Here is a 10,441-nt window from a genome sequence, read left to right as displayed (position 1 = left end):
CATCCCATAGGCTGCTCCCGGCAGTAACAGAGCATGGCAGGGACACAAAGGCAGGCCCCTTCTGAGCACACGCAGCCTCCTTGCACAGGTAGCTTGTAGAGAAACCCCCACAACTACTGAGGACACTGCCACCCAACCTTCCTGCTGTCTCTCCTTCACTCAGGGTCAGACTGGCATCACAATCTGACAGCCCCATTTGCTCCCACATGGGCATCTTCCTTCATAAAATCCTTGCACATTTAATGCTGTCTTGACATCTGTTTCTCAAAGTACCCAATTCCTCAGAAAGTGGCTTTGGGCTCTTGGACATCACCAGCTCATGACAGGGAGTGCAATGGAATGCACCTTGCAAAGACGTGCTGAGGTCAAGAGAGGATAGGAGAAGGTGGTTTGGGGGAAATTCCTGTAGGGTGAGTGAGAGGCAAAAGGCATTCCTAACAGATAGTTGTGTGCTTTGGTGCTGCAGGGACCCCAGGAGTTCAGTAGGGCCAGAGTGAAGATGTATGCAGGAAAGTGGCACAAGATGAGGCTGGAGAATAGCAGGGTATCTCAGATGCAGGGCCAAATATCTAGGGCTTTTTCTTGCAGGCAGCAAGGAGTTTTTGAAAGTTTTGAGCAACTGGATCATAGGACAACATTTGTGTTTTTAGAAAGATTAAATGGGTCGGGGAGCCTGGGTGACTCAGTCGGTTGGGCGTCCAACTTCAGCTCAGGTCATGATCTCGTGGTCCGTGAGTTCGAGCCCCGTGTCAGGCTCTGTGCTGACAGCTCAGAGCCTGGAGCCTGCTTCGGATTCTGTGTGTGTCTCTCTCTGACCCTCCCCCGTTCATGCTCTGTCTCTCTCTGTCTCAAAAATAAATAAACGTTAAAAAAAATTAAAGAAATATTAAATGGGTCAAGAATGAAAGCCAGGTGGACAATAAGGAGGTTACTAGGCCTGGCGATAGGTCATTTGTCTTTCACACAGATTTAATGGGGAAAGAGTCTGAATATAATCATCTCTATTAATGCCACTGGATTTCACAACCAACTAACCCTTTTATTTTACTTTCTATCATGAAACAACTTCTCAAATTAATCCTTTCTCCCCAGACCTATTCCTCTGGGAGACACAGCCAGGCCTTGAGGCCTCCCTTATCCTACCCACTTTCTTTTCTCTCTAACCCCCAAGAAAATTCCCATATTGGCACCAGTTTCCAGGACTCCCCAGGCCCTTTCACACATCAGCAGCAGCATCCCTGACCTGGGAGAGCAAATGGCCCCACACCATCAACTTCTCTCATGACAGGAGGGGCAGTAGCCTCTAATCCCACCTGCCTGAGTCCCCCAAGGCCTCTCCAAGTAAGAGGGACTCTCTGGGTGTCAGTGGTTACTCCAGAGTCCAAGAAATGGGCCTTTGAGCTAAAACCAAAGAATGTGTGAACCAGGAAGTAAGCAGTGAGGGGCCAATGGGTGGAGGGATAGGGGAATAGCTTTCTATTCTCCACAAGCAGCAGGGCCCAGGCTGGAGTTAACATCAGGCTTTTCCTCTTGGTTGGCAACTTGGGGTATTTCTTCAACGTCCAAGACACTCAGTAAATGTATTCCAGAGGCAGAGAGAAATAGTTGGGGATCAGTTTATTCACTCGCATGGGCTCTGGCAGTTTTCAAATGGCTGTTGATCTCCAGAGGAATATATTGTGGTTTTCCTATGCCTGAGAGCTAATAGTTATCGATAACTGACTCCGTATAACGGAAGCTGATTGAACAGACCAGTGTCTTAAGTCAGCAGTTCTCCAGGTGACCCCACTTGTAGCCTGCAGCAAGAGCATCACCCTAGGAACTCGTTACAAGAACTAAATTTTGGTCTGCCCCCAGACCTAGTGAACCAGAAACTCAACACTCTGCTTTAACAAGTCACTGTTACATGCTTTGAAAATGTGGTTTTGATGCCTGGCCAAGTTGGAGAACCACTAAGTGAAAGATCTTTCTGTCTGGTGAATCTGGAACCCCTGCCCCAAGGCCACCAAGAAGGAGGGTGAGGGGCTCCTTGCTCTACAGAGTTCTTCAGTCCCCCTTCCCCCATATTCCTGCCCTTTTCACTCCTCCCCTGAACTTCAATTTCTTCCTGGAATCCTTGGGCTTCCTGGTTCCCAAACTGGAATTTCCTCACTGACCTGACTTTAGATCTTCCTTCCCCGCAGCCACCCAGCCCCTGAAACCCTTAACTTCTCAGAAATTTTGGAGTCCCGAGTTCCCAGTCCCCAACCCCCTTGGCCCTGCCTTCAGCCCTCGCAACCTGTCCCCTGCCCACCCATCTCCTTCCAGGCCTGCAGGACCCTGCACCCCTCCCCAATCTGGCAGGCAGCTCAGGCCTCCTCACCATCAGGCCCCACAAGCAGCAGCGGCTGAGCATTTTTGCCCTTGTCGTGCCAGCACACGTCAAAGAAGGGGTACACAGGCCCGGGCAGGCGCTCGTGGAAAGCAAAGAGCTGCTCGAGGGCATCAGCGTTGCTGGCATCATAAAAGGAGAGGATGCCATCGCCAAAGCTCAGGTAGATCCCAATGCGCAACGGCCGCCTCTCCGGGGTGCGCAGCGCGCGCGGTTCCTTGGCTTCAACATGCGCCTCCAGGATCTTGCCTTCGCGTAGCCCCAGCAGCCAGAGGCCCTGCGAGGGCACAGCGTGCAGCCGGCCTCGGCGGCTGGCCTGGGCCAAGATCACGCCTAGTGCCCAGCGTGGCTTATCGCCCACTTCCACCTCCCAATAGTGCTCGCCATCAGACAGCAGCTGGTGTGCCACCACCGCCACGGCCTTGTCGAACTGGCACGGGTCCTCTCCAGCCGGGGGCGCCTTCTGGTCCAAGCACTCCACTCGGCGGCCGGAGGGAGACACCACCAAGCTCGGGTGGGCCGTGCTCGGGTCAAAAGTCAGTTCCTTCATAGCTGCCAGGGGAAGAGTGGTCAGACCCTTACATGTTTGCCTCCTGTGAGCTTCTCCCAACCAATTTAGGGGCCTGTCTGCTCTAATCCCCCCAGTATCTTTGGTTAGTGAGCCCCTTCCTCTCTGCTTCTGGCCTGGGCCAAAGACTGTACCTCTCTGAGCTTCAGTCTGCTCAGCTGAAAAACAAAGCCATAACTGACTTCCTCCACAGCAGGAAGGCATTTAAGTCAGTATGTGGATGCAAGGCATTTAAGTCAGTATCTGAGGCCCAGGTCACAAAGCAGGAGAGAGTCAGGAAGCCTGGTCCTAGGTCAGTCCCCACCTCACCCAGCTGTGTGACTTCAGTCAGTCTTGAGCCAGTCTCTGGGCCTTAGTCTTGCCTTGGATAAAACAGAACCCACCTCCATTCCCACTTCCCCTCAAGGCAGTTAGGGCTGAACCAGCCATGTATATGAGTCCTGGAGTTCTACAATCTATGGCACCTCACAGCAATCTGGCTCTCACGGAAAGGAAGCAGAGAGCCCTTGGGCCTCCCCAGCCACAGGCCACCAGAGTCAGTGTCTGGCCCTGGCCAGTCCCCCAGGGTGCCAGCAATGCAGATCCTCAGCCTCCAACTAGCAGGGATTATCATCTCCACTGTCCAGAAGGGGCAGGAACTGACCAGGGATCACCAAGTCTCAACCCCCAGCCCTAGCCTCCCCTCCTTGCCAGCAGCAGCAGCTTTTTAGTAGGCAGAGTCCTCCCCATGTCAGTCACCCACCCGTAAACCCCATGCCCTCAAAGTTCCTTCTCTGAGCACATGTTATGAGGGTTCAGGGGAAACCCCAGAAGTAACGGGGCAATGGGTACCTTCTTTGATGACTTCCCCAAGTTGGGACTGAGGCTCCTCTGTGTGTAGCTGGAGCCTCCCCTCAACCACACAGTTACAAACAGAAACCCGGAGATAGCACCTCCCAGTACCTGGCATCAGAGCCCGGAACATCTTCCTCCACACCTGGAATTTGAAGTCATCTGAGATGACAGGAAGCTGGATGTCCAGCCGGGCAGGCGGTGGTGATTCCGCCAGGATCTTCTGTAGCCTGGAGCGGGGAGGGAAAGGTGGGGGGAGGTGTCTGTGGGGGGACTTCGTGGAGGAGGCATGGGGTGGGGGTGAGGGGGACAAGAGATGTTATCCCAAAGAGAGGAGGACAGGGGCCATGGTGTGGAGTCCCAGGATCTCTCCTGCATCATACCCTGCCCTAACACTCTGTCAGAGTTTCAGTTTGGAAAGACAAAAGTGTTCTGGAGAGAGGTGGTGGCAACATACTTAATGCCGCTGAAATTAAAATGCACACTAAAAAGAAAAAATAGTTAAAATGGAAAATTTTATATCATGCATATTATACCGTAATTTTTTTTTTAAGAAGAACCTTTTGTTGGGATAAGGTCCACACTCCTCAGCCCTTCAGTCTGCTCCCATCTACCACACCGACTTTGTCTTCTCTCCCTCTTACCAGTCTTGGCACCTGCTGTTCCCTCTGCCTGTAGCACCTCTTCCCCCAGCTCTTCACCTCTCCTTGTCATTCCTCCAGTGGCCCACCAAATGTGCACTCTACTGGGAAGCCTTCCCCGGCCACCCCTTTCCTGCCACACAGCACTAAGCTGTGTCCCTGCCCACATCTGTCCCCAGCACCAGTCTGGGAGGTGCCTCAGGAGAAGGACCAGGTCAGGTTCCTTTCTGTGCTCAACGCAAATGCAGGGAGATCAAGGTGGACAGAATGGGGGTGTGTGAGCTTCCTGTGGTTAGAGGGTTGGCCGGCCAGTGTCCCTGAAGACTAGGGCAATTTGGGAAAAGGGGAAGAGCCAAGTTGGTCTCACCTGCTGGTCACCAGGCAGTATTTCTAGAAAGAGAGAAAAAGAGAACGGAGGTGAAGCAGGCAGGGGAGACACTGGAGACTTATGAGAATGGGTGGACCAGCAGGAATGCTGAGTGTGGTGTCAGAAAGACTCAGAAAAGCCCAAAGAAACCCAGAATTCAAAGCCAACCCTAGCCCTTTACCTCTGTGTGAATTAAAAAAATGTACCCCGCCTTCTTCAAGAAACCAATTCCCGGGCGCCTGAGTGGCTCAGTTGGTTAGGCGACCAACTTCGGCTCAGGTCATGATCTCACAGTCTGTGAGTTCAAGCCCCGCGTCGGGCTCTGTGCTGACAGCTCAGAGCCTGGAGCCTGCTTCAGATTCTGTGTCTTCCCTCTCTTTCTGTGCCTCCTCTCTCTCTCTCTCTCTCTCTCTCTCTCTCTCTCTCTGTCTCTCTCAAAAATAAATAAACATTAAAAAATTTAAAAAAGAAGAAACCGATTCCACCTGGTAGAAGATTATCCAAATAAATACACAAACCTCCAATGTCTATGACAGGAATGGTGCCCACTAAGATTCAGTGTCTGTGCAGCGTCTAGCCTAAACAACCATAACAGCAGTCCTGGGGCCCACCCCTCCTTGATGCATGACCCTGACTCTGTCCCTGTCCCTCTCTGGGTCCTGAACTCTGGTTGAGAGGCAGAAAGGGAAGGTCATCCAGTGCTCACCATGAGGAACTCAGTCTGTGGCTTGTCCGCCACCTCCTCCAGCACCTTCTCCATCTGCCGTAACTGCTCCAGGTAGGAGTTCAGGCTCCCCAGCTCCCGCCGCAAGGCAACCCCTGCCTCACCCCGCACGCGCTCTGCCTCACGGTCCAAGGAGCCCTCCAGTGCAGCCAGGAACACCCGCATCTTGCCCAGCTGCTCCCCGACAGCCCCCCGGAACTGACGCACCGTCTCCTGTGGGAGCAGACAGGCAAAATCCCTTGGCTGGGACCCCCAGCCTGGATGCCCAGTCCCCAGGGTCTGCCATGCTGAGCCCCTCACCTCCACCTCCAACAGCTGATGTTCCAGCACAGCCACACTCTTCTCCTTGCGCATACACGCCTCCTGCAACTGCATCTTCTGCTGTGGCAGCTGCGTCTGGGGGGGATGAGGCATAAAGAAGTGATGCTGCTGTCGCCCCCCCCCAACCAAACCCTCACCTCCCACCCTAAACCTTCCATCTCTGGCTCAGCCTCAATGCCAGCTCCTCCTCCAGCCAGACTGACATCTTACCATTCCCCAAACTCATGTGCAGATCTTGCCAGTGTCTAGAATGCTTACCCTCCCATTGTGTATTTAAGGAAGTTCCCCATGGCCTTGCCTTCCCTGATCCCACCCCCTCAGCAGTCAGCACCCCTAGCACAGGTCTTTGTGAGAGTGCAAACACAAATGTGGGGTCCTCCACCAAACAGGGATACAGTGGTGGCACACAGCAGGCTTCACAGGGTGAGTGTAGGTTGTATGAAGAAGAAATACGGCCTCCCCCTCTCCCTGGGCTTTACCCTATCCTTAAAAGCAGAACATTAGCAAAACACCCCAATCGGCCTTCCTGCACACCTGAGGGCTGTGGCAATTTAATAAAAATGTCTGCTGCGTTGGGGCACCTGGCTGTCTCAGTCAATAAATCATGAGACTCTTGGATCTCCAGGGTCGTGAAGTCCAGCCCCACCTTTGGGGATAAATGTTACAAAAAAAAAAAAAAAAAGTCTGCTGTATCAGCCAATTAAACACATCTGTAGGTCTGTCAGTTGGTGAGTGCTGAAACGCAAGTGTAGGGAAACTCCTAATAGCTCCAGCCAAAGTCATTCTTCTCCACAAGGAGAATCTGACAGCTCCAGTCCTGCTTCCATGGCTTCCAGCCTCAGTTTCCTCTTTTGCAGAATGTGAGCAGTCACCCTCACCTCACCTGTGGTTATGACAAATTGGCGGCCTTCTCCCCACTCCCCCTAAGGGAAACTGAGAGACTTTCTAGGCTCTATCTGCGCATGAGTCCACGGCTGGCGGTAGCCCCAGGATTGGACCATGGAGACCATGGTCACCTGGCCAGGCGCCAGGTCCGTCTCCTTCCTGGGACGCCCTCCTGGGCAACGGCCCCACCTGCACAGGACAGAGAGGGCCTGGTGGCTCTCAGCATGGAGCCGTCAGAGGTTCAGAGGCGGCAAGGCTAAGCCATGAGGCAGAAGTGCGACCAGAACCCCTGACTCCCGATGTGCTCAAGAAGTTCAAACTGAAGCGAGGGGAGGAGCCGCTCCCGGAAGGCTTTCAGAACATCCCACCCGGGTTGCTGGGCCGCTGGGCCTCGACGTGCTGTGATCTCACCTACAAGCTGGACACTCTCTGCCGCGAGGACTATGAGCTCAAGGCAGTCCTGCTGCGCGACATCGGTAAGCAAGAAGAGACTGCAAGGTTTTAGGGGATGGCGTGAGTCCCGGCAGATCCCATTCGACCACTCTTGAGTCCTGAGGACACATGGTCTGTGGACCCAGTCCCTCTTCATCGCCAGGGACCCAGGCATTCAGCCACGCCCCAGCCTGTCTCCCTCCTCCTTCAGACTTCTTCCTGGCGTCCCTTCTTCAGAATTCCTGCCAGCCCCTCCACGCAGCCAGGGCATACCCTGGCAGGAATGTATCCTGCCCCACCTGCCCCTTCGAGGCTCCTGGGTCACCTGGTGCTCTGTTCCATTTTGCAGACTCTATTCTCTCTTTGCAGATCTCTCTCTCTCTCTCCCTCTCTCTATTCTCTCTTTGCAGATCTCTCTCTCCCTCTCTCTCTCTCGACCAGATTGGGAGTTCTGGGGTTAACAGCAAAGGTGAGCCTGGATTAGGAAGGCTCCTGGGAAGAGGAAGTTCCTGCACTGATCTAGGGGACCACCAGTCAGCCCTGAACAGAACTGGGCAAGGCAGGAGCTGGAGGAATGGTGAGGCTGGTTCCCTGGAGGAGTCTGGAAGCCTCAAATATCAGCCTGAGGAGGTGGTCTACCCTTTTTAGAAGTCTGGGGGCCTGGGGTGCATGAGTGGCTCAGTCAGTTAAGCGTTAGACTTCTGCTCAGGTCATGATCTCAGGTTTATGGGTTGAGCCCTGCACGAGGCACTCTACTGTCAGCACAGAGTCCGCCAGCTTTGGATACTGTGCCCACCCCCACCCCCACGCCCACCCCCTGCTTCTCTCTCTCTGTCTGAAAAATAAACATAGAAGGAGGAGGAGGAGGAAGAGGAGGAGGAGGAGGAGGGGGAGGAGGAGGGGGAGGAGGAAGAAAAAGAAGAAGAAGAAGAAGAAGAAGAAGAAGAAGAAGAAGAAGAAGAAGGGGAGGAGGAGGAGGAAGAGGAAGTCGTCGTCGTCTGGGGACCAAGCAGAATCGCTGCAGTGCAATGCTGATGTTTGTGGGCAAAGATAATCCGCAGAATCCCACCCAACTCCTCATTCAGGAGAAGACAATGGCAGCTTCACTGCGGGGGAGCAAGGACCGCTGCCTGCCTCCAGAACCCGCCTCTTCCAGCTCCCCACAGCTGTCCTTTATTCTTCCACAGCCCAACAAATGCTTCATGACACCTTGAGGGGCCTGTGTAGACACACACTCTCCCTCAGCTACATGCCCTCAGATGTGGCACACGTCTGACATGGACCAACCAGCGTGAGCCTGCGTCTCTGTTTGCTAATGTCTGGGTGTCTTTTCTGGGCACCCGTGGCAATTGCAAACCTTGGGGTGCCCACAATTGTGTGTGGGCTCTGGAAGCGTTCAAGACTTCCAGCTCCATCTAGAAAAACAACCTGGTTTGGGGTCTCGGTGCCAAAGGGGGCCTGCGCACAGATCTGCGTTGCCCTCCCCGCCAGATATTGTGACCCTTAGGCCCGCACAAGTTTTGCAGCTCCGAGGAGAACGTAGGCGAAGCAGCCTAGCCGCCTCAGCAGGAGGCCCCCAGCCGCCTGACCTGGCCCCAAGCCCCGCCCATCTAGTCATTTCCTCCCGGGCCTCCACCCAACTCGGCTTGGAGGCGGTGGCCCCCGCGTCTCTGGGCGCGCTCCAGTAGCTAAGCCCGGAAAATCTACCTTTGGGCCGCAGCCCCTGAGCGCCTCCTCCAGGCTCCTGGCTCGGCCCCGGCAGGCTCCGCCTTCAGCTCCTCAGCCCGCCTTCCCGAGCGGCCTCGCCCCGCCCGCGTCCCCCGAAACTCCAGGCGCCCTGGGCCCTGAAGCTCAGAATCCAGGTCAATGCAGTGACCTCCAGATCGGCCAAACTCCGCTCCAGCCAACAACCTCGTCCCACCCCGGTCCCCGCCACCGCCCCCCACTGCCGCCTGAGGCCTCCCGAGCCCCGCACCTTGAGGCGCGCATGGGCTTCGGCGGCGGGGAGCAGGCGGTGGCCGCGGTGCGAACCGAGCGAGGCGCACACGCCGCACACGAGCGCGCGGTCCTGCTCGCAGTAGATGCTGAGCGGGTCTAGGTGCTCCTCGCAGTGGCCCTGCGGCACCTGCGCCAGCCCCTCCACCAGGCGCGCCAGCTGCAGGTTGGTGCTGAGCGCCTGCGGCCGCGTGAGTGCCTGGCAGCACGGGCAGGGCACAGTGCCGTCCGCCGCCGGCTCCCCTGCCACGCGGCTCAGGCAAGCTCGGCAGAAGCTGTGGCCACACTCGGCGGTCACAGGCGCGTCAAACAGCTGCAGGCACAGCGGGCAGGACAGCTCCTGGTGCAGGAGACCAGGCGCGGCCGACATGACGGACCTGAGGAGAGGAGGGGTCAGTCAGGGAGGCTCCGCGGAGCCGCGAGATAGGCCCGGCCCCAGACCCAGACAGGGGGGATCCCCAGCCTATAAAGACCCCACATCTCATACACAAAAGGAGTCTAGTTCTGGGCAAGGGGGAAGAGGGACTCAGTTTCAATCCCCGAAGTAGCCTCAGCTGCATTTCTCAGCTTCAGCCCCCAAAATTGCTTCTAAGAGGGACCTTGTCTCAATCCCAGGTCCTAAACCCGAGATCCGGTTGCAGTCTTACCCACTGTCCTTCCCTGTCTTAACCCCAGGCCTCAGCCCCAGCCCCAAATTCCCCAGAGCCCCCAGGCCCTACCATTCTTTCACTCACCTCTGCAGGATCCCCAGCCCTCCCCTCCCCCACATCTCCAGGCCTCCCGAGGACCCATAGGACTCACAGGTCCGGATGGAGATCTTGGGCAAAAAGAGACTCCCAGGAGGCCCCGTCAAGGTCAGGCCTAACCTTACAGGGAGTCAAAGCTGTGTCTGAAGACAAGCAAGGGGCAAGCCGCAAACTCAGAGCAAGGACGGGAACTCACAGGGGCAGCTAACAGTGGACACCACCGGGAAGGCACACAGTGAATAATGGACAGACCCTCCCAGACTGAGCCCTGGCCCCAGGACTATATTTAGCTGCCCTGCCCACCCCTTCCTATCACTTCTGGAAACCGTTCTAAAAGTGAGGACTGAGTGGTCAGGGGACAAGCATCACATGTCAAGGCCACCTGTCCTGGCCCATCCCACTGTCCCTTCCCCGGCTCAGCCTGGAGCCAGAAATCACAACCAGCAGGGAGGCAGGGCCTGTCATACCACAGAAAAAAAAAAAAAAAAAAAAAACAGGAACATGTTTGGGAGGAGTCTCTCCTTTCTCCTCCACCCCCACCTCCACACTCTCTAGCCTCC

The 10,441-nt window shown here is 55.6% G+C and overlaps 1 protein-coding gene across 2 annotated transcripts; it reads right to left on the bottom strand.

Annotated features, from left to right (window-relative positions):
* Nucleotides 1–1,600: 1,600 nt before the first annotated feature.
* Nucleotides 1,601–10,213, bottom strand: TRIM72 (tripartite motif containing 72). Of its 2 annotated transcripts, none has more exons than XM_027051528.2 (7): nt 10,078–10,213; nt 9,116–9,512; nt 5,803–5,898; nt 5,485–5,715; nt 4,779–4,801; nt 3,882–4,000; nt 1,601–2,923 (listed from the first exon to the last, which is right to left on the bottom strand). In XM_027051528.2, the coding sequence occupies exons 2-7, from the start codon at nt 9,503–9,505 to the stop codon at nt 2,349–2,351; spliced, it is 1,434 nt and encodes a 477-aa protein (XP_026907329.1). In that variant the 5' UTR covers nt 9,506–9,512; nt 10,078–10,213; the 3' UTR covers nt 1,601–2,348. The 2 variants fall into 2 exon arrangements, with proteins under 2 accessions (XP_026907329.1, XP_026907328.1); XM_027051527.2 differs by having other exon boundaries at nt 9,937–10,207.
* Nucleotides 10,214–10,441: the final 228 nt, after the last annotated feature.

This window comes from Acinonyx jubatus, chromosome E3 (assembly GCF_027475565.1).
Source record: "Acinonyx jubatus isolate Ajub_Pintada_27869175 chromosome E3, VMU_Ajub_asm_v1.0, whole genome shotgun sequence".
Taxonomy (NCBI): domain Eukaryota; kingdom Metazoa; phylum Chordata; class Mammalia; order Carnivora; family Felidae; genus Acinonyx; species Acinonyx jubatus.
The sequence above is the reverse complement of the archived record's forward strand: the minus strand, read 5'-3'. Positions and strand labels throughout refer to the sequence as shown.

Coding starts and splice junctions, on each gene's coding strand:
- TRIM72 (XM_027051528.2), bottom strand. CDS start 9,505: ATGTCGGCCGCGCCTGGTCTCCTGCACCAGGAGCTGTCCTGCCCGCTG. Junction 4,001..4,778: donor TACTGCCTGGTGACCAGCAG/GTGAGACCAACT, acceptor TCCCCGCTCCAG/GCTACAGAAGATCCTGGCGG. Junction 2,924..3,881: donor GTTCCGGGCTCTGATGCCAG/GTACTGGGAGGT, acceptor TTCCCCTGGCAG/CTATGAAGGAACTGACTTTT.